General features: G+C 40.1%; 2 protein-coding genes across 9 annotated transcripts in view; one reads left to right on the top strand and one right to left on the bottom strand.

Annotated features, from left to right (window-relative positions):
• Positions 1-2,738, top strand: part of mfhas1 (multifunctional ROCO family signaling regulator 1) — a 33,845-nt gene extending 31,107 nt beyond the window's left edge. The window contains exon 3 of the mRNA XM_072662676.1: positions 194-2,738. The gene's annotated coding sequence lies outside the window, so the exon portion shown is untranslated. The remainder of the gene's footprint in view (positions 1-193) is intronic.
• A 1,534-nt stretch (positions 2,739-4,272) lies between these two features.
• Positions 4,273-22,246, bottom strand: fyb1b (FYN binding protein 1 b). 8 transcript variants are annotated; one of them, XM_072662683.1, is made up of 19 exons: positions 22,103-22,246; positions 13,609-14,551; positions 12,043-12,151; positions 11,554-11,615; positions 10,982-11,004; positions 10,844-10,890; positions 10,571-10,697; positions 10,302-10,461; positions 10,034-10,169; positions 9,570-9,586; positions 9,343-9,415; positions 9,110-9,205; positions 7,626-7,666; positions 7,427-7,490; positions 6,296-6,395; positions 5,971-6,124; positions 5,842-5,875; positions 5,722-5,753; positions 4,273-4,735 (listed from the first exon to the last, which is right to left on the bottom strand). In XM_072662683.1, the coding sequence occupies exons 1-19, from the start codon at positions 22,103-22,105 to the stop codon at positions 4,713-4,715; spliced, it is 2,244 nt and encodes a 747-aa protein (XP_072518784.1). In that variant the 5' UTR covers positions 22,106-22,246; the 3' UTR covers positions 4,273-4,712. The 8 variants fall into 8 exon arrangements, with proteins under 8 accessions (XP_072518784.1, XP_072518780.1, XP_072518783.1 ...); XM_072662679.1 differs by having other exon boundaries at positions 12,043-12,158; positions 13,610-14,551; XM_072662682.1 differs by having other exon boundaries at positions 7,427-7,487; positions 12,043-12,158; positions 13,610-14,551.
• Positions 22,247-23,643: the final 1,397 nt, after the last annotated feature.

Here is a 23,643-nt window from a genome sequence, read left to right as displayed (position 1 = left end):
AAGTTACAGTGCTGGTAAGCAGCCTGTGGAACAAGCTCAGCAAGCAGCGAAATCCCAGCCACAAGTTTAATGTCTTGGCTTAAGATTGCATATGCATAAAAGCCCAGCCGGAATCTTAATTTAGGTTTTGCCTTAATCTTGTTTTTTAAACCACAGTGCATCTTCTAAATAGCTCTCATTCTCTCTTTTCTAGGTTAATCAGCTCTGACTGCCACTACTGAACTAACAGTATTACAGTATTGACTGGAACTGAAATTTCTCACCTACCAGACGTCTCTCCGAGAAGCTTGTTTACTGGGAGTTCCACCTCAACGCCTGTGACCCACCCTGAAAATTCATCAGTTTAGTCAGAGCATGGATTATCTGCGGCTCAGCCAGGTTGCATCTGTTTGTATCCCTTGGCATCTTCTGGATTGAGAAGGGACAGGAAAGCTTACCTTGTCAGGAGGGATGCCAGGTTGTTACAGTTGATGCTTTAAGTGACTCATGTCCTTTATATGAATGCCTCTGTGATGTAGAAAAGCGGCAACATAGTGGTACTACAGTAGATAATGTGGTTTCTGGTAAATGTGCAAAAATGAGGGTTCTGTATGATCCAGTTCCACCACCTGTCCCATCACAACACTACACAAAATGTCCTAATGGACTTCTATGGACTGCTATAAGGTCAAAGATTTGTGCTGACGGTTGGTAGGGCTGCATGATAATGGGAATATATTGCTGTATTCCAATATAATATAACCACATTTTAAGTAATAAACACTCTGGTGTTAATTATGTTAACCAAAATAATTTACATTTGTTCAACTGTAGGAAACATGAACAGTGCAAAAACAGGTCTAGCACCTCTGCTGTCTGGTTGCGGTGCGATATGCAGCTCCAGCAGCCCATTTTCCCTCTCATGTTTTTTCCTCATCCACAGGACCTGAATCACACCCTTTTTGTTCATTACATGTAGTAGCAGAAAACTGGGAATCCAGGGAAGAAATCCACTCTACATTTGCACTATAAACTCAATGAAGACTGAGACACGCCAGCTAATTTAGTAGTATGCCCCCTTCTCCCAGACCAAGTGAATCAGGCTGTGCCTCTGATCGGTTACAAATTTGACAACATTGTGGACGATTTTGGCATCCTTTTCAAACAACAGAAAGAAATCGAACCATGGCATCCATGTTTTCTGTAGTCATTGCATTTGGGAGAACATGTGAATACTTTTGATTTGTCCCAAATAACTAAATATGATTGGTCAGGATGCTCTCAACAGCACACAGCAGAACACTCTGTGACTAGAGGCCCATATCATAGACCTATCATCATTAATATCATCATATCATTACATTAAAGTTTTAGCAAGCAATATATCATGCAGCCCTAAGTGCAGGTGAACAAGTCAATAAAGCTGTACTTGAAGCTTGTAATCCTTCAGGTTTCAACATGTTTGATGCTAGACATGTGTGGTTTTTGAAGGTCCTGCACAGTCAGTTCTTAATGCATAACTTACTGACCTTTTTCGTTTTAGATGCCACTGCGGTTATCCTGTTTTACCGTAATGACTAAAGGCCGTCCTTCCAAAAGGCTGCCTGTGATTTCAAGAAAGGCAACATAACTCCTGCTCAGTCAGCTTGACTCTCGAGCTCTGCTGTTGTAAAATCACACAGTGTACCTTTTAATGAGTGTGCACTCATTAAAGCCACAGCATGACAGTAAACATTGGAAAACAACCAGGAGCATTAGGAGGAAAATTGGAGCCGGTCGAACAGGCTCAGGGTACTTTTATAATCTCGTCAGCCTGTTTGTAGGACACTTTTGAGAAGTGCTCTCTGGTGACATTTTCTCATGAAACCAGGTGGTAAACTGAATACAGCAACGAATGTGCAGGACTTGGTGGAAATGCTTGGGGTGATGGGAGGATTGGGGAGGGGGGTTGCGAAACAGCCCTGATGTAGAACACCAATATTAGCTCGATAAGGACGTGCTTCAGGCTCCGAGTTATCATGTGTAAGGTGTGTGTACTTAAGAACATCCCACGCTGGTCTTTTGTAATCATTACCAACCACTGCTAATCAGTTTTAAACAATGGGCAAACACAGTGCTGTCCCTGCATCACTTCTTCCATATGTACTGAAGACACCTACCTGCTCTCATGTACCGTAAGCCATTTCTCCATCCCTTGGAAAAGCATGAGCGTAAGTTCCAGTAAAAAATTGCTAGTTTTACAAAAATGGTAACGAACATATGAGTCTAAAGAAGCCAAGGATTTTTGGGGCTGTGGGATCATCTACAGGTGGAAGCCTGTCTAAACCATTGATTGGGTTATACATATGTACTTTAGCACTACTTGCTGTCTTAAGAAACTGTCCAGAACATGTTGTATATGTTGTAACAGACCAAGTAAATAAGCAAATTGTAAATTTGGCCGAGGGAGAGAAGTAAAGGTGTTTATAAGGAGTGAGGAAAGATAATGTGTATCATGTCATTGTTCTTCTTGGAAAGGACAAATACTGTAATATGTATAGTGATTTTGAAAACAGTTGATACATTTTTGTACATAATAATATTTTTATTTTTGTAAGCTGATACGTTGTCACCAAACTCCTATTCGCATTATTTACTGCACATTGTGCATGGCTACTGTGCTCAATGTTGATTCAGAACGTACTTTCTAAGTTATAAACAGTTAATCAGTCTCATTACCTGATCATGAGAAGCACCAAATACAGATGTTGGTTTCCAAACGTGTTGCTGTGGTGTTTGCCTTTCTTCTCTACCTTCGATCTTTCAGTGGGTGGATAAGGTAGGGGAATCCCATTTTGGTTTTCAAAACAGAACACTGGGGACACACTCCTCTCCCTTGTGGTTAGGATGTTGTGGCTGGGGGGCTGCAAGTTTGTATGTGTGAGGGTAGGATGAAGTTAAGTATATCTGAAATAATGCAGCTTTGTTAATGAATATTAGTAAATAAACATTTACTCACTTACAAAAACTAATAAATAACAATAGCCTATATTGCCGAAAATATTGCTGAACAAACAAACAAGCAAATAAATAAATATAGGCTTTTTAAAGTTTTTAGTAAGTAAAGCTAATTTAACACATATGTCAATAAAACAGAACAAGTCAAAGAAGTCAAACCGATGTGTTTATTTAGACTTGCGTTCAGGCATTTTTAGGCTGTGGTCAATCAGCTGTGGTGGGAAGCAGTTTAACCAATGGTCCGAATAGACGCGAGGACACGTAAACCAATAGTGACGGCGAGAAGGCGGGACTTAAGCAGCTTTACCAATGGTTGATGTAGATGCAGGTACATGTAGACCAATAGCGACGGAGAGAAGGCTTATACAGACGCATTAATGGCTATAAACAAATCTGCTCTGGCTCATACAATTATTGCGAAATCCCGGTCGGTCTTCTTAGTAACAATAAAACAATAGGGTGGATTAACTGAATTAGCTTTTTAGTTTTACACTGGAGCGACAAATGTAGCCTGTGCCTGAAACTAGAAGGCAGTATTGTGATGAAGGTCTCTGTAACTAAATCACAAAAGCAACAATCTACAGCTCATTGTTAGATATGAGCGGTTAGCTGTGATAACATTAGCCATTAGCATTTTCACCCAATACAGTAGAAGGCTAGATTTAAATCAATTCAGACATGACTGGGTGCCTTCCTGTCTTCCTGGACACGCAGCATTTCTTACATTTCAGACCCAGCTCTAATGTGGCTAGCTAACAAGCAACAGAAGTCTATGTTGTATTTGTTAGCATTATGCTTTATACTTGCCTCGGCCCATGCGGTAGACTTGCTTACATGGTTTCTGGCACACTCTTGTCTAAGGAAATATGCAAAATAGCACAGCATAGCTTAAAAAGAGAGACCATCTTTGAGTGTTGTGGATTCCTTGGCCCATTTTTCATTTCTGAGCAGTTTAACATTGTTTGAAGACCGTGTTTTAATCTGGAGACTAAATTTGGTCTAGATCAGCTAGATGGTTGATCAAATACATCCAGTGTACGTGGAGTGAAAGGGTAAGTTTATTTATTTTTCCCCTTTAAATGTTGTGTCTATTGCAACGTTGTTACATATGGAAACAGTGTGTTGTGAACACACCCTTACACTGAGAGCACACTGGTCCATGTGGACAGGGCCATCTGCTGGATGCTGGAAGTGTTGAAGTGGGCCTATTCATGGAGCTGTGAACTGGATCTGGCCATGCATATTGCAAAAGCTGCTTCATGCATACTGCATCAGTGAACACAGATGACCTCTATGTTGTGGGATATTCTTTATTAAAAAGTAACAGTACAGTGCAACATTGCAGGCTACAAAACATCAAAGGCCAAAGTACAAATGGCATACAAAATACTGCCTCTCAGACATATGTGGTGGTATGGGTGTTATACAAATTATATGTAAAGTAAGTCTTGATTTGTTTGGTCAAACAAGGAGTTTGGGGAGGGGCTAGCCTGACTGCTTAGGGTTTTTTTGTGCATCTATAAATACTTTAACAGTAACAGGGTGGAAAAGTTTCCCGTGTAAAACTTAATCAGCGTTTTAAAATGTTAAACATGAACTCTGCCACTGCTGGATCACATAATTACAGCATCCTGCCACTTGCTCATAGGTACATGCAATAAATAAGCCCAACATGAACTGTCATACCATACAAGAAAACAAGCCCTAGACCAGGACCTGCATGAAGAAGTTGATTCTCAGTCATTGTCATAGATGCAATCTGTAAAGACAGAGACAGCACATTAATTAGTCATGTCACAACAGTGTTTAATATACTCTCACTGAGCAATTTCCTAGGAAGGCCTGTATACTGACTTTCTCATGCAGCTATCAAATCAGCCAAAGCATAAAATCATGCAGATACCAGCAGCAGCACTAGTGTCATCCATCAAAATAAGGAACAATGGGGGATGGTTTGAGTACTTCTAGAACTGCTTATCTGCCAGGATTTAAACACAACGCCCTGATAAGAGAGGATGCTCAGTGGAGAATGGCCAGACGCTACAGTAACTGTAATCAGAAAAGCATATTAGAATGCATGACACGCCCAACCTTGAGGCAGATGGGCTACAACAGCAGAAGACCACGTCAAGTTCCACTTCAGTCAGCCAAGAACAGAAAGCTGAGGCTGCAGTGAGCACAGGCTCACCAAAACTGGACAGTTCAATGATGTCTTTTCTCAATACACATACTAATATATATATATATATATATATATATATATATATATATATATATATATATATATATATATATATATAAAGGGCTGGTGCAGCAGGCATAAAAACATTATGTATGAGATCTTTCATGTTAAGCCAAAATAAAAGAAATATATAATTAATAAGTGATATTTATTATTTCAACATATAATACATGAATCAAATCTTGAATTCTGAAGCTAAAATTACATCACACCTGTAAATATGTGTATTAAAGCTGAAAGCTGATAGAAAAAAGATTCACTGATTCATTGATTCCATTAAGATAAGAATCAAGAATCGACTCATATATACTCACTCCAGACAGCCTAGCTAAAGACAAAACTCAACCCATTGATTCCAAATTGTTGACAGAATTGACTCCAAAATCAAAGACTAAGATTTGGAATCAACCAGCTCGCCTGACACTCCTCATTCAATCATGCGTTTCTCTCAAATGTTGAATTTACTGTGTCAAAAGAAAAAGACAAGTATCTAGACAACCTACCATCACCGATGTCATCATAGATGTCATTATCTCTGTGGAAACAGAAGACACATGCTTTGTAATTTTCCATGCATTGAAATGATCAGTACTGTATTCAAAATCAGCTCCTACTAAACTCACTCTGAATGGATGTTGCTGGTTGAGACGTATCCAACTGAAAACAGGAAAATTAAGGATCAGTTTCGTCAACACATTCATTTGTGTTTGATTGGTTTCATTTGGAGAGGGTAGGAGATAAACTTCACTTACACTTGCCCTCCTTGTTTCTGCAGATGAGTTTGTCGGGCTCTGGTTTGCTAATGACGTCCAGGATCTCTCCGGCCTGCACGGCCAAGTCCTTCCCACTGGCCTTCTTACTGCATGCAGCTGTCACCTGGTACAGCACCTGAATCTCCCCATCAAACTGAAACACAATGCAGCTCTGAATAATTCATGTCTTATTCAGTTTGTAGAAAAAAACTAACATCAAATATTTTTACCTCCTGATGAAGCAAAGCTGGTACTAAAAACATTGTAGAGGCTGCCAGGGTGGAATTCTCGAAAAAAAAAAATTATTAGAAAGTGCGTGCAGTACCTTAAACTTCTTTCTGAAGTCTTTCTCCTCTTTTTCAAATTTCTTCTGCTTCTTCGGGTCATCTGTCTTAATTTCAGCTTTTGGCTTTAGTTTAGGCAGGCTGTGGAAAAAGGTATTTTACAAGTATAGTGATTTAACATTATATCATGTCACCTTATACCTCCAGTTTGCACTTTTTCACTTGTTGACATAATGTTAATCTGGCATAGAAATATCTGGCATAGTATTGATAGAAATTCTCCCAAATGAAATAACTTAAAGTTACAATGAAATTGGAAATAGTAATTGGTTTACAATGAAAGTTAAGAAGATTTCTGGTTTGTTTATTTTATGTGTATCTTATAAACAGTGTTCATTAATCATCAGTAAAATTGGCTCTACAAATGTGCCAGAGTTTACCCAGGCCAAATATTAACAGACATCCTATGTATCCTATATATAGTTTACATTAAACCTAGAAAAAGTAACAAATATGCACATCTAGTGGAGTACATACAGAAGACATATGACATGACATCTATATGTCCAAATGTTTGTGGACATCCCTTCTAATCAATGCATTCAGCTACTTTAAGTTGCACCTATTGCTGACACAGATGTGCAAATGTACACACACAGCTTATCTAGTCGCTGTAGAGAAGTATTGCCGATAGAATCGAACTCTCTGGAGCAGATCAACATGAGCCTCTTGGCACCATGCGTAATGCCAGGCATAGGTAGAGGGGCATAAAGCCCTCCTCCCCCCTGTGTTCTTTGGAACTGTGTTCTGTGAAAGGATGTCATGACTAACTTTCTTATCCCTGAATGCAATCAAGTCCTCATAGCAACTCCTCAAAATCTAGTAGAAAGCCTTCCCTGGACAGTAGAGACAGTTATTCCAACAAAATCAGGAACTCTTCTTTTTAATTTCAGAAGAAACAATGAATGAGCAGGTGTCCCAAAACTTTTATCCATATAGTCAGTTTTAGCACACATAACAGCACATTAACCAGTATTGATGTTAATTATTAGCAAGAAAGCAGTTGAAATAGCTAGGAAAAAGATAAGTGTTTGATTCCCTGCTGCTTCATTGTCTTACAGTTTAAAAAGACAGGGTAGAGTACAGTAGAGTAAAGTGGTATGAGAGTATACCTGCTGAGAGGAGGAGGCGGTGGGAAAAGGTCTACATCATCATAAATTTCGTCAGGGGACTCTGCTAATGACACAATTAAAAACTTTATGGATTTCACTGTGAACTGAATTGTATTTACGTTTGTATGTCCCAGTCTTTTAAACAGCCCAAACCTCCTGTTAAATAACGAAGGCCCAGAGGTCAGTGCGTAGTCCTTACCTGGGTTTCCATCTTGATTAAACTGTGCGGGTGGAGGTACCCTATAAATAAAGACAGATTCACTTTACCATGATATCAGCATGACTGTATCAGATCATGTTTAATTAAATGCAAAAGTGAGATTTTGATTATAAAGGAAAAAAGCAGGAATAGCACAGAGTTGCCAGTTTATTGGGTGTACTTACTATGTACCTGCACTTACTGGCCTTTTTATCAAGTACACCTACCATATACTGTGGATGCACTTCGTATGCTTACGATTACTGACTGTAGCCCAGCTTTTTTTTAATGCACAATTCAACCGTTACCCACTACTCCATTTAAGAACTGCCAGTGGTACCAACATGGTTATCATTCTACACAGGTTCAGCAGTGATGTTGGGTGTGACAGTCACACTAAGAAAACCACTTGCAAATAATAGTTTTTGGTAAGAAAATTGTTTCTACATCCGCATTAAGCAACCTGTCAGGATTTGTTTCATCAACTTTTTTTTTTTTTTAATAAAGATGACCCATACAATAAGCGGATACACAAGTCAACCAGCCGGTTGACTTGCCCTGTTAGGGTTATTCTAGTCCTGATCTAATAAGTATAACAAAACAGTCACTGTAATACAACAGAATATAATATGTACATCCCTTTAGTTTCAGCCTCATATGCATCTGAAAGTAAAATGATGGGCCTTGCCGAGGTATTATAGCATTTTGAGCAAGAAAAAAAATCTACCATGCGGTTACAGTGTCTGTTAAATGGCTGAACAATGTGCAGACTTTGACACAGCTGCATTGTTGGTCACACTTTGTAGGTTACAGTTCGGTTACAGTTACAGCGGCTATAGCTCTAAAAACTTTTTTTAATGCATGAGTTGTGTTAAATCAGCTTCTGGCCCTTCATAACTGGTCAACTTCTGACATCAGAACCACTATTAGCTTGGAACATTAAGTGGCAGACAAGTCTCAACCCAACAGCACCTGATAAACTTTGACACTACCTGTTGAGAATGGCCTACTGCTCAGATAACATCTGGTCAGGTATGGTGATTTCTTTTCATTGATGAATGGGGTAGAGTGGGTTGATAAACTGGGTTGGAGTGCAGCCATAATTAGGCTAGAGTCAGTGTTGTAAGCCTTCCAAATGCATCCACTATATACGGTAGCTGTGCATGACAAACTGGCCATCAAATGATGATTCAGGTTAGGTATACCTAATAAACTGGAAAGTCAATGTACACTTCTCAGTTATACAGTAAATCACACCTATTAATAAAGCATAGAAGAGTGAACTGTTAAAGCATTTTGTTTGAGGAGGGATTTGTTGGCAGATTAGAAGCAGCTGCTTTTGTAAACGTAAGGCGTATTACACACAGTCAAGTGTGAATCAGTATACATTTACAGTGAAACTGCTGGAGATGTTTGATTCAGGTGGTTATGGGGTTAAGATTTAAGAGAATCGTCTGGTTCCATCTTACTAATGTAAAAATTACTCATTATTGAAGACTGGGCTTTTTCTCCGCTCAATGGGAACTTTTAGCATCCGAAGGAAGCTGCGAGGTTTGCGAAGAAAACTTGACTCCGGGCTGCTAGTACAGGGATGTGGTATGATGAGACACACACCTGATATGTACAGTTAACATCCACACAAACAGTGTCTACTTAATGCTTCAATTTCAGCACAGTGCAGTGATATAACACAGGTTCCAAGTAAAGCTATTCTCACCTGACCAGAAGGTTGGGGTCATCCAGATCATCATACACATCTCCTTCGTCCTCTGGTGGTGGAGGTAGAACCACTATGAACAGCAGAGGGCAGTGTTAATTAATTTCCTCCTTGCTCGGTAGCATTCACACCCATAATGAGGCCCTGGGTTGTGATCTTACTTGCTGTTGAAACACTTTTTTTGTTAACAAGAAAGCCACAGTTGTTTGTACTGAAGTGTGACTTACCTCCTGGACCGTGACTTCTGAAATAGTCAAAAATAAATTACAGAGTTATTAGCTATTAAATCCAATCAAAAAATAATAGTTAAACATAGCATCATTTACAAACTACACTGAGTTGGCAGTTTATTTAGTCTACCTGCCTTTTATCTACACTACTGCTCAGTAAGTTGGAACCATTTCATTTTATATGCAACAATATGAATATTATTGTATATAAAATGATAAAAAATAATAGTGAAATAATAAATATATGTAATGTTGGTCCTAAAGCCACCACTTTCCATTATTGGAAGGTGTGGAGTGGGGGTGATACATTATACAGCCACATTCAGTAGTCATTGGCCTAAAAATGAAGCCCATATGGTAGCTACAATGTAAGTGTGTCTAATAACCTGGCAGTTCAGTATATTTTGTCCAAGGCCATGTGACACCATTCTTTTCATTTGGACAGAATGCAGATACTGTACCTATTGAGGTCTTCTTGAGGGGCTACATCATCATACACCTCTCCATCGTCTTGGTTCATATGAGAGGGGAGAGAGAGGCCTTGATTCTTCAGCTTATCAAAGTCGATCTCGACCGATTCAGTCTTTACGTAGCCGTCTGGAATATAATAGAGGCTTTCAGCATCTGAAGACTCTCAGTGTGGATCACACTGGTCTCAAACAGCGTTACCCTGATGACCATATTCACAGTTGATATTACAGTTTCTGTCAATGGGATGTTGCCACTCACAGGACCCATCCTGTGTCCTGGCCAGCCACCGGCCTTCAGGGTTGTCTGTTATCCGGAGAATCTCTATAGGCTCGCCCTGTTTAATGCTGAGGTCATTCTTGCCTCCCCTACAGTCAACTCTCGCTTTCACTTTATGGATGACCTGAAGGGGTCCGTAGAGCTGAGAAATGAAACAAAGAGGTTTCACAGAGTGATTCACAGTCCAGAACAGAACCTTGCTTAATGTATTCCAGTCATGAATATGGTAGATGCACACATACTGAACCTACTTTGAATTTTTTCCTGGCCTCTTGTTCTTTTCTCTCACGTTCCTTCTGGTCTTTCTTCTCTTGCTCTGCTCGTTTTTTCTCTTCCTTCTCTCGTTTTTTATCTTGTTCCTTTGCCTCCACTGCCGACCTGCTCAGTGGTAGTATTGGAAATGGTAAACACACATTTAACAATTGCACTAGGACACTCTGCAGCTGTTTTTTGTTGTTTTTTTTTTGGCTGATTTATTCATCACCTGCAGAAACAGAACTACATGTGGTCAGAAAACTGCCTACCATCTCTCATCTAGATCCTCATACATCTCCTCATCACTTCCACTTCCCTGTTGAAATGAAAGAGAGAGAAGACAAATTATCATACAGTGAAAATTTCACAAATAGTACTTCGGTTAAACCGCCGGTTACATTTCTCACCTCAGCTTGTTTGCCGAAATTGCCTACAATGACAAAAAGTATGGGTCAGATATTATATATATATTATATATATAATAATAATATTATATATATATATATATATATATATATATATATATATATATATATATTATATTATGGAAGTATTATAATAGACTGCTTTATGTGATGGAAGTCCTCTTTCAAACTACGGTGTAGAGATGTGATATTTAGTTAGTGATATGTACTCAGATGTACAGTAAGTAAAGTAATACATGATATATTTGTGAGGAAAGGCATTTATTTTACCTATTTTACCTCATTAAAGTAGCCTTTGGATTTACTAGTTACTAGTTTTAGGCATTAAGTACTGTCTGTACTGCTGTGTAATTTGCATGAACCATTTTTTTTATTGTATTATACGATCCAAAAAGAAGAAGAAGAACAAAAGCTACTTACAAACTTCAGTTCCTTTGCTGATATAAGTTTTGTACTTTTACTTGAGTCGGTATTGAAGCTTGAAGCTACTCTACCTGTCTCTTTCTGTGGCACAAATGCCATTTGAAGTTTGATGATGTCAGATCTCCACTCACCTCCAAATGAGTCCTTCAGGTCTCCAACATCATCATAATTCTCATCTTGATCTGGCTGAATGCTGTCATCAGAAACATCAAATTGTCAATAACAGTCCCAATAATAATAAGGTCTAGAGCTGCACTGTCACTGTCACTCAAACACCTTGTATCTCCAGAATGGGAACTTTACAGGAGAGGCAGAAAACCTTGTACAAAGATTTAATTCCAGCTCATTTTGTAGCATTTCTATTGGTTCTTCCTTTACGACATTTTAAAGCAATAAAAAAAACAACTGTCAGATACAAAAGACGTCAAAAAGTGAAAAACGGAGAAAATGGAGATACAAGGTTTTTACGTGACAGCGGCAATGCACTCCTAATCTCATTCTTACACCTACATGGCGTACAAACTTCTTCTTATTTGTTTATTTACAGATTCACTCAGATCTACAGATTACAATCAATTCAGTCTCAAACTTGGCATTGAAGGAGGCTGCAGGGTACTGACATGGCTCCTGGGGGTCGAGGAGGCAAACTTGGGGGCAGAGTTGGGCCTGCATGGCTGGGGTGAGATGCTGGAGGTGGAGGAGGCCCTCCTTTCTTTACTTCAGGTGCTGCTGCTGCAAAAAAAAAGTTCTTCATATATTATTATATAGTGTAATTGCAGTTTAAAAGGAACTTAACTTAAGAACTGCAATGTAATCACATCACACTTTAATCACCATACACACCAGGTTTACTGTTCTGGGCAAAGACCAGTAATCTCGCCAATATTCTTATTAGTTTAGTTCATTCTTATAAGCATTTAGACATGTCTTATTAATTAGTAAAGGTTCTTAACAATCCTAGTACAAGCTTTGCCAGTAGAATTGAACATAACACATAAGCCTGCGGTCACCGTGCCCAGTTCAGTGTGCTGGCTAGTGGCTATAAAGTGCTCCAGCACTGGGCTGTGGAGCAGTGGAGCTCCATCTAAAGCCTTTGTGATGAGTTGAAGTGACAATTGTGATCCAGAACTAATCATCCAACATCAGCATCTGACCTCACACATGTGGCTCTTGAATGCAATCACATCCCCACAGCAAAGTTTCAAAATCTAGTATAAAGCCTTCCCAGAAGAGTGGGGTTTGTTAGTGGAGCAAAGAGAAGATAAGCTACCTTCTGAAACCCTTGATTTCAAAACAAACGTTGGATGAGATGTCTACAAACTTTGGATATTTAATGTACCTGGAACCATGCTGATCACCGTGTCAGTTCATAATGTGTGTAGGCTGAAAGTAACCTTCAATGTGATGTAAATGTTACATGAATTAAATGTATGACTGGTTCCAAAAAGCATTAAAAACAGAAAATAATGTTTCGGGGAGTGAGCTTCACATGCACGAGAGATTGTGGCTCTGTGCAATGCTTCATTTGAATGTTTTTTTTATTGTGTTAGCTGTTTTTTCATTACAACATATGCTTAGTATCTTACTGAGCTGAACTGAAGTACCGTTTGCTCAAAGCAGGATCTAACACGCAAGAAAAAACGAAACCTTTCTCTGTTGTTCCTACTTTGAGCTTCCCTGTTCTTGCACGGCTAACAAGTGAAAAGACGTAGTTACTATCCAAAGAAGGAAGTGGATGCTTTTTGCAGCAAGTACCAGAACCTGACTGCTTCATTACTCGTGGGCCAATTGATCACTTGTTTTGGGACAAATGTCATTGAAATGAATGACTGCTACTTCAGCATGTCGTCCACGTCTCAGGGGGGTTAAGGCAGAAAAGAACTAGGCCACAGAAACCACCCTGGCCACAAGTGTACTGTTTTCATTGGCTGCTGACTGCTTTGCAAATGAAACTGGTTAGTTTCTGTTAACAACAATCAAACACCATTTCATTGTGAATGAATGATTCTTGTTATGGTTGCTCCAAATTCTCCATTAGGAATAAAAATGTGAAACTGCTGGAGGTCTTTGAGGACACAGCAGGACTCCGTAGACTAACTACTGAACTAATAAAGATCTAATGAAGCGAGCAAATAACAACAACAAAAAAGATAGAAAGCTTAAGAGCATAAGGATCCAGGACTCACCCTCACTTGGAGATTCTGCAGATTTCTTGAACTTGTCCAGATTCACTCTGGGTGGTCTGTTTGGTTTGCTGGGGGCACTACCAAGGGCAAGGATATTAGGTAAAGACTTCTTTTTGGGAGCTGAAGGATCGTCATTCACTGAATGTATGCTGGATCCAGAAGGTTTTCTCCGGTAGCTAGGTTTTGGTGCAATTGCAGGAGTTGATGCTGTTGATTCTTTGGAACTTAGTGATTTGGTGTCTTCTTTAGCCACTTCTTCCACCTTGTTGAAGACATTTTGAGCGGCACGGAAGCTCGATGGCTTCACACCAGATCCAGTGAATGGTTTTACAACAGCTTCCCCATCATTACTCTCATCTGGTTGCTGCCGAAGTCTGGAGATGGAACTTATCGGTTTGGGAGCTGCTGGTATTTTAGGAGGGGTGGCGGCCTGGCTACTTCCGTTGTTCTCACCTTTGGAGGCCCAGGGGGGCTTAGTTGTCACAGGTGGTGGCTTTGGGAATGTGTTCTTGGACTCTAGTGCAGCGCTGCTTCCTGGTGGTTTCTGCAGCACCGCCTTAGGGAACAGGGGCTTTTGTTCGGCGTCCTGAGATGAATCTGGTGGTTTCGGTTTGACAGGTTTAGCAAAAGGAGGTTTGCTGTCTTCGTTTGTGTTTGTGTTCTCAAATCTGCTTACTAGAGCTTTCGGTCTGGGGGTCTCCCGGGACTCTGGAGCACTCTTGGTGGAGACTGTATTCTTTAGGTAGCTGGGTTTAGGTGTGGTGGAGTTAGCAGCAGCACTGCCTGAGAGGCTGGTCTCCAGGACAGGCTTTTTGGACAGCACTGTAGGGCCTGACAAGGTGGGATGGACAGCGGCTTTCGGGCGACCACCGGCACCTGTTTCCATGGATGCACCTCCCGTCTGGAATCGAGCCATAATGGCTTTCACATCTGACTTGCTGTCCTGCAAATGAAAAGCCAAAAAGAGTGAGAGGAACAGAAAGGGAACTCAGAAATGCAACAGGATGCATGTGGATATCTGCATAATGAAGTAATTCCTTCCATACTCAACAGTTAAATATAAACCAATAAACAAAGGCTTATTTTTCAGCTGAAAAAAGGACAATTTTAATGAATCAACATTACGTTTAGGAATAGCCTTCTGTAAGCAGTGCATAGCTTCTGTGCTGATCAAACTGTTACCCAATTCGTTACTCTATTTGCCAATTTGTCCTGTGTATGTACATGCTTACATTTGTAAACAGCAGTTCACAATCTTACATGGGAATACTTTTACATTTTACACGCTAATCCTCACACAATAACAAAATTAACATAGCTGTGGGCCTCACCAAGACATGAATTTAAGAAACATTTGAATAAACAGTACATGAAAATGCAGCTCTACTGACTGCCACTAGAGAATCTGAAAAGCCCCTAGGACTTTTAAGTTCTTTGAATGCCCAAATGCAAATTTAAGAAGTAAAAAGAATGTCTTCTCATGGAAATGTCACTAATTCAAGTATTTAACACTTAATAATACTGTGAATAGTCCGAATAGTATAATTGCTAAAGTATGTTGCTGCCTTTTGAAGACATTGTCAAATGTCAAAGAGAGTGAACCAAATGGAAAAAAGAAAAGCTAAACTTACACACTTGATACAACAACTGATTGTAAGACTGATTTTACCTGCTTCTCTGTGCCTGACTCTGTGTGAGAACTGCTGTCCGTTGGTTTCACTAAACTCAAGGTCTAACCCTGGCTGTGATCACACAGGAACTGAGTAAATCTATCACCATAAACTATAGTAGCAGGAAGTTCCTATCTATGCAGAAGTAGATTTTGTCAAACAATGAAAAAAATAAATCTTATCTACCCTTCCCTATTGTGGGAGGTGGTACAAATTCTACATAAACTAAAAAGAAAAAAGGTGTTAATCCCTTAACACTTACAATTATTACACTATTAATTAATTATAGTAACACTATTATACATTATTTGTCCTTCAGTAACTACTGGACTTCTGTGCAAACTGGTGGGGCTATTCTTCTGTAACTGAAGAGTGTCATAAAAACTAAAAAAAAAATAAACAGTGTATAGTGTCTCTGGTCCTGTATTTCCGCTGACCAGTTTTGTTGCACAGAACCTTAATGTTAGTAATGACTCACCATTAAGCTAGCTATGAACATAATAACTGCTGACTGATATAGCTGCTTGATCTCTTTTTATTCAAATTCGTCTTCCTATTTTTGTATTTGTGAAAGGTGACATTTCAATTTGAACACTTTCAAGAAACATAGCTTTTAGTAATAAGGAACAAATATAATAATACGTTTTTTTATAGTATATTCTTCATGATAATGTAACTTTTGTGTAAATGAGAGTTTAGGTCTTTTAATAAACCGGCCAACAGAGGAAGTACAACTAAGCCTCAGATTGCTTATTTTACATACGCTCTGGCTTTTACACCCATTTGGGTGCCTTAACAAAATTAAGTGTATATATAACCTGAAAACTGAAAGGCTAATGTTGCACTGTCTTACTTCCAGTAACTTAGAGGACCTTTTGGTCAGTCTAGCCTTACAAAAGAAAAAATAGCGGTAGGCTATAACAGAATTTGTAGTTCTTGGAAGTATTTGTGTGCTGCTAAATACTATGCTAAACACTTTTAAAAGATTAGTGCCCAAGCCTAGGTTGAGACCAGCAGTACTACCACTCTATAATCAATGCATGGGTCTGCCTCAGATATTCTCGGCTGAAGTGCAGGGGTTGTGGTTGACAGTGAGCTTCAAAGACACTAGGCACAAGAAGGCATAACACATTGCTCCACCAAACATACTGTAGCTAGCTATTGCTTTTGCTAGGACCAAGAAGTTGCTTGAGTGTGAAAGCTTAAAGAGACTAGCTGCAGCTCTATGAGATGAGTGCTAGTGTTAGTCTAGGCCAATGTAACAGTGTGAGTAATACCTCACAAAACGCAGGCTATAGCAGATTTTGTAACCCTTGAAAGTCTTTTGTTATGTTCTGCTGGGCACTATGTACGTCTGTGTCCAGGGCCCATTTGAAAGGTTAGCACCTGAGCTTAGGTCGAGACCAGCATGGTGCTGCTGTTTCATCATCACTGATATCAAGCTACAATCCATGCATGGGCCTGCATCAGATTTCTAGGCTGAAGTGCAGAGGTTGTGGTTGTCACTGAGCTTTGATCACATTGAGAACAATATGGCATGAGACATAGCTCCACCAGACATAGCTAGCTAATGCTATAACACTAGTAAGCTTCTGACCTAGGGTGTAAAAGCTAGAAAAGACTATCTGTGGCTCTGTGAGAGAGTAAGATGGAGATAAGGGTATAGCTAGTGCTAGTGCTAGACTAGGCTATTCTTGGCTAGACTACAAAACACAGTGCATCACACTGTAGACTGGACCTTGGAACAATGGAGAAAGATCACTTGTGGGATGTGTTGGCTTTTACATCCAGCTGTGTGCTTTAACACATACAATACAACAAAATTAAATCCTGAGAACTGAAATAAAACGTGCCAAAGGCACAGCAAGCAGTCCCGCCACAAAGCGTGCAACCATGTGTAAGAGAACAAAGCAGAAGTCATAAAAAGTAAAAAGTACACTAGACTTTACACTAGTAATGAAAACGACTACAGTGGTTCTGACTTGCAGCACAGTGGATGCTCCTTGTGCGTCTGTGCACAGGTCAAGACATGATGAGTGAGTATGCAGTGAGCACCACAAATATGCTTCTCATCCAGAAGACGTCCTCATTTTCCCACAGACTGTGAGGGACATGTCTAGCTTTCATCTAGATTGCACAAAAACACAGTTTTAAAAAAGGTTCTATTAAATGCTGAAAATAAATTATTAATTAAATGCTTCTTTGACAATAGTGGAACCCATTTTTGTGCTATACAAAAAACCATACACAAAAGGTTTGTTGAGGTTATGGTTCTATAAGAACTATTGCCTTTACTAAGGAACCCATTTTGTATCCAATCCACTTTTCCCTTTCTCTAAGCTTACCCCCACCACATGCTGTAAATTGCCTTCATTTCAGTGACAGAGCCCTTTTATTCCCGTTGCTAAAGCAAACACACAGGTCTTTTTGATGAACGTGAGTAGCCAATTAAAAACCTAAAGCCCAGCCTAACCTATTAGTATAGGAAACCAGTTCAGTGATGGTTTATACATTTAGGGGATGAGCAGTCTTCTTCAGCAAGCTAAGCGAGTCAGTGGGAAAAATAGGGGAAAATGCACAGAAACAAAATATCACTGTGCAAATTGGATCTAGGCATAACTCAGCCATGCATGTTTACTAAGCAAAAAAATTTAAATATAGCTGGAAACTTGTTCAGCAGACACTGTAAGTACTGTAGCGACAAGACATTTGTAGCTAAAGATGTCATTGATATATACTATAGGAGGAATTAGGTTTGCTGAGGCAGTAACTAAGAGAACCCATTGGTCAGTGTGATTGTTCTAGAGATTAGAGCCCGGCTGTGACACCAGTTATCTTTATTTGGTCTACATACTGCCGTATAGCAGCTGTACTTGGTACTTGTAGTACTTGGTAAATGTTGTGCTGCTGTGCATCATGTACGTTTTGGTCTAGGGCTTGTTTGAAAGGTTAGGCTCACGCTAGCAAAGTGCTCCTTTTCCTGAACAGTGATACCATACTACAATCCATGCTTAGGCCTGCCTCAGAACATTTAGATTGAAGCCCAAAGGTCTGATGAGTCCTGTTTTCTTTTACAGCACTTGAATGGCCAGGTATGTGTACGCCAATTACCTGTGGGATGTGCAAGATCAACATCAGATCCATGGCGGGAGTTAAAGGATCTGATGCTAATGTCAAGTCATTGTGAGAAGAGGAAGGAGGGCATTCTACATGAGGAGGGTATTTGTATTACTAGCTGCATCACCTCATGTCAGTGCAAGACTTTGTTGGTATAGCAGCTCAACTTGTTTGCACATGCATGAGGAGTATTCACAGCACCTTGCACTGCCTCTGACGGTCAGCAGGAACTGAATTATGTATGGGTGACATAATGCTATTTCTGTTTTAATTCTTGTAGTTGTCTGGTAATTCAGTCCAAATGCCTTTTTCCATAGTGTGTGATGCTGGTTAAAGAGGAAAACAGGCTTACAAGAGCAAGTAATGGGACAGGGCCTTAAATTGGGCCAAACCACTTACCATGTGGTTTACCTTTGGCACAGAAGGGCTTATATTGGATGGTTGAAAAAATATAGTGTAGCTGCATTGCTGTTGTTGTTCAGCCTCATGGTAGTCTTTAAATTATTACGCAACCAAATATTTATTTATTAAGAGCTCTTTATGGACCTCTTCTTGGCTTCCTCCTGGACTTTAATGAAGTATTTCTGATGAAACTGAATCTGTTCTCACTTTCTTATTTTTATCACCAGGGATTTCCCTGGTCACACCTCTACTAAGTGCTATCGTGCCTGATAGAATCATGCAAGCTCAACATACACCAATTCACTACAAAAGTGCTGGTGTCACTACATAAGTAATGCCTGGTTGGCAGTGGTCCTGCAATGGCCCCATTCCGTCGATTGACCACATTGGCAGGGGGTTGTGTGGAGGCAGGACTGAGCAGGGTTCATCTGTTAGACCATCTAGTGAGATGCATCTGGCTCTGCTATGCTATACTGTGTGGCTTCTGACTGATTTGGCTTATGTGTAGTGCCTCAGATCAGATCTTATCAAATTATTCACAAGCCCACCATGAACAGAAAATCACAGTGTTTTTAAGGCCAAACCATAGGGTTATAAATGAGGATGTAAAACCACCCACATTGACCAAGGTCACATACATTATATGGACAAAAGAATGGGGACACCTGCTTATTTATTGCTTCTTCTGAAATCAAGGGTATTAAAAAGAGCTGATCTTGCTTCTGTTCACCACCCCACATAATCCTCAACTCCCCAAATCATCCCAAAGGTATTGGATAGAGCACCAACCAGAATTCCAGAGAGCACAGATCCACTTCTCCACAGCTCAGTGCTGGGGGGCTTTATACCCCTATAGCTCACTCCTGGCATTAGTCATGGTGCCAATAGGTTCATGCACAACATCACACCAATACAGAAATGGGTGCTACTTAAAGCAGCTGAGGTTATTCATTAGAAGAAGAGTCCACAAACATTTGCACACATAGTGTAGCTTCAGTGTAGACTAGAGTTTAGATTATCTGCGCGAGCCCGATCCTGAGTCGAGATTTCCCACCACGTTTTTGGAGCAACAGCAGAGATGGTGTTGCATGGCAGAGCCGTTTAGTTCAAACTTGCAGAGAACATCTGATAGTTGGGTTGGATGTAGATCACCACAAACTAACCTCTTCATTGAGTTCGTTTGGGATCAGACAGAGGCTCCGAGCGTCCTCTCAGTGGTCTCTGTGTGGTTGTTTTGGTCCGCATCCGAGTGAGATTACTATATTCACACCTGCCCAAATTAACACACCAAGGGTAAAAACGGCCCAGGGTCCAATCTAACCAGAGTAAGAAGTGCAGGTGTGAAAACGCCCTAAGATTCAAATTTTCTTCTGTAATAGAGAGGTCGGTCATCCTCTTGGTTTCTGGAGCCAGTGAGGCTGCGAGCTGGACAGGTGTGTGTGAGGGAGGCAGACACACCCTGCTAATGAGCATTGTTTGAATCGGGACATAATCTATCACCAGGAAGTACAGATAAGCACAGTGCAGGCATTCTTATACTGCTGAGAGGTACATACTGACTGTCAAGGAGAAGAACAAACTGTGCTGTTGACTCACACAGCAGCAGCTGGTGGAGAAAGCAGAGGAACCAGCATTAGTCAATATCAATTACACTATCACTGTTATAGCAGGAGCGGTTAATACATGTCCTGTGGCCTAGAAAGGAATCAGAATACCAGCAGAAGTTACTGACTCGAGGTTTTTAGCTATGTATAAATTGGTATGAGTGAGCAAAGCAAGCTTGATTCACTCAAGTGGAAGACCCTTTGTGCAAGTGCACGTCTAAATGCAATGTAGTGTTTTCTTAACCATGCTGGTGTCTGTGGTTAGCGCTGACAACAGAGTGAATGCTCACTTGCTATTTTCTGTCATTACAGCAGCTCATGGCGCAGGTTATTTCAATACATAGGAAAAAAAATCCTACACAGGAACTCAGGATCCTCCCTGACAAAATATATCTCAGGGCGTATGATCTGTCACTGTTGCCTCACTGAAGCGACTTTATGACATGCAAAGCGACCTCGCAAAAAGAGTTCCATGCTTAGGAAGTATCACTTTCTGTTAGGAAGCATTCATTCTTGCTAGATATACTCTTACAAAAAGAGGTTCCTCAAGGATTCAGTACTAAAGACAATAGTAAATATTTGAATAAGTAAATCCTTCTTTGCTTGATTCAATTGCTTGGTCCAAAAACCCACATATTGTCTTTGTTGTTGATCTACAAAAAAAAAAACCTTTTGTTACTTTTGTTAAAGAATCCTTTTCAGTACTATTATATTTAAGTACCTCTTAGCATAATAAGGACCAAAATATTTGGTGATAGCATTTTGTTCTTCCAATCAAAAAAAGGGTGACTTTTACATTTACAGCATTTGGCTGATGCTCTTATCCAGGGCAACTTACATTTGAATCATGTTACATAAGTAAGCTAATGTAGTGTAAGCAGTCTTGCCCAAGGACTCATGTTGGTGTAGCATGCTGTGCTTGCCTGGCTGGAGGAGCCGAACCTCGGTCTCTGGGAACATGGGAATGTCCTCCATAAGGAACGTAATGCTGTTACCCAAGAAGTTACACCAACTTTAAGAACAACATTAGCTCTTACCCTTCTTTTAAAGAACTAAGGTAAGAGGGATTGTGATGTTTCAGGTGACAGGACCTCAAATAATGCCAACAATGTTGGTAAGCAAGGTTAGGGCCTACTTGACAGATTGGACAGTCGGTTGCTATTGGTTGGAATAACAAACTAGTTTAAGCAAGTCCAGGCCTGGGAAGCTTGTCCATTGTGCCTGAGAACTGAGCGAAGACTTTACCAAAAACAAAGAGGAACCTTTGCTGATGAAGCAAGCGAAAATAGCAGCCTTAAGGCTTACACAATGCTGAATGACACTGCAATACACAAAAAACCCTCTAGAAGTTCCAGAATAGTTTCAACATGGCACTTTTGCGTAATTTTGTAAAATTAGCAAGGCCAGTGGTCAAAAACATCAATTTGAATTGCTTTTTATGTATGTTTAAAACAATAATTTGATATACCGTTCAGCAATATCCATACAGAAACTTGATTCTGTGTATTTTAGGCACTTATTACATACCAAAAATCCAGTCCTTTCAGTGTTTCAACATTACCTGTGTTTAGTAAGCCTGAATTGCCACTCAGACAATGTAAAGTACTCCTGTTTCATTACATGCTGCCCTCGAGCCTGCATGCCTGGACATTTCCCCCTAATAACTCTGGGAAAAAGAAAAAAAAGAAGAGTGGAACTCACCATTGTGGGAGCGGACTCCTGCCACGTCTGTTCATGAGATGATTTCACTAGTTGCCAATGTGTGTGTGTGTGTGTGTGTGTGTGTGTGTGTGTCTGTATGTGAGAGACTGCGTTGTGTGGCCACTGTGTCTGTGTGCTGCTCGCTACTTCCCCTCTCTGCTGATGGACTGCACCACAGACATCACAGGAAGCTTTATCACTTGCTCCATCTCTTCTATTTGCCTATTCCATGCTGCACTTCTGCTCTTTCCATAGACACACATAAAAGTCAGCAAGCCAGAGAGGTGCTTTCCGGTGTGACACACTGGTAAAAGTAATTAGTTCAACCACATTTTGTGGATTAACATGGCAGGTTGAGCACAAACCTCACAGACCAGAGCAAATGTAAAGTAGAAATGAAATGCAGAGCAAATTTCAGGTCAAATGTACTCCAGAATCTTTCAACTTTAACCCCTTAAACAACCTGTTACAATACAAACTTTATCAAGAGTTTGTACAGAAGTCCCTGTAGTTACTGAATTATACACCTTAGTGTGTAACAAGCCTGGGAGTGTTAAGGGGTTAAACTGCAACTGCAACAACCTGCTGAAGTACAATTAATGACAGGGACTAGACCACATTCTTCACTAAGCACTGGCTCTCCTTCAGTGGTTTCGGCAGCGAGACCCCCAAGCCCTCTTGGATTAGAATCAGCCTGAGTTTTCCATAACGCATTTGCCCCTTTGTTTTAGTTTAATATTGCCATGTGTTCAGAACCTGCTTGATCCTACACATATGTTCCTCACATTTTATCTGAACTTGCCCAGCTTTCTTTCAAAACAAAATCCAGTTCAGGCCTGCCACACTTTACCACACCGCCTGCTAGTACTTTGGATCTTAATACTCAATGCTGTGTTTTTATTTGTGTAAACATGTATAAACAAAATGTTAGGAAAGATTTATATAACTAAAAGGACAAGATGTTTTTTTCAGTGTTGTGAAAATATTGTTGTCTCTATGAATATTAATGTTTTAAATAACGTTAAGAAAACAACACTAATAAACTTTTGCCAAGCTGGAATGTCAAGCTGTATTTTCCCTGCCATAGTGGAATGTGGACACACCATCCCCACTAACCCTAGTCAAAGTTTGTGTCAAAGAAACATGACATAAACATGACAGCGACATGAGAATATGGTGGTATTGATCCTGGAGAGCATCACATCACCTCCAGACTCTGCCAGTTATAGGAATACAGGGCGCTACCTCCTGACACTAGCTTTCACTATCTCTTCTCTCCATCATCTGCACCCTTACAAACTAACAAACTGTACTACCTCGGCTAACTACCAACCCAGAGCTAAACACATGGCAGAAGGGTAATTCTTGAGAAAGCCAAACTCAGAGTAAGTGAGGACAAGGCTAAAAGCTAACCCAGCTACAATCTCTTTAGCTTGCTAACAGCACATTGCGCTGAGAGGACACAATGAGAGGACATCAACACTGTCCGGTAAGACCTAAAAATTAGTACAGTGGTTGTTAGGGTGTTTTTTCTGCAGTAT

This window comes from Salminus brasiliensis, chromosome 18 (genome assembly GCF_030463535.1).
Source record: "Salminus brasiliensis chromosome 18, fSalBra1.hap2, whole genome shotgun sequence".
Lineage (NCBI taxonomy): Eukaryota > Metazoa > Chordata > Actinopteri > Characiformes > Bryconidae > Salminus > Salminus brasiliensis.
Note: the sequence above shows the minus strand (reverse complement) of the source record. Positions and strands in the feature narration are given on the sequence as shown.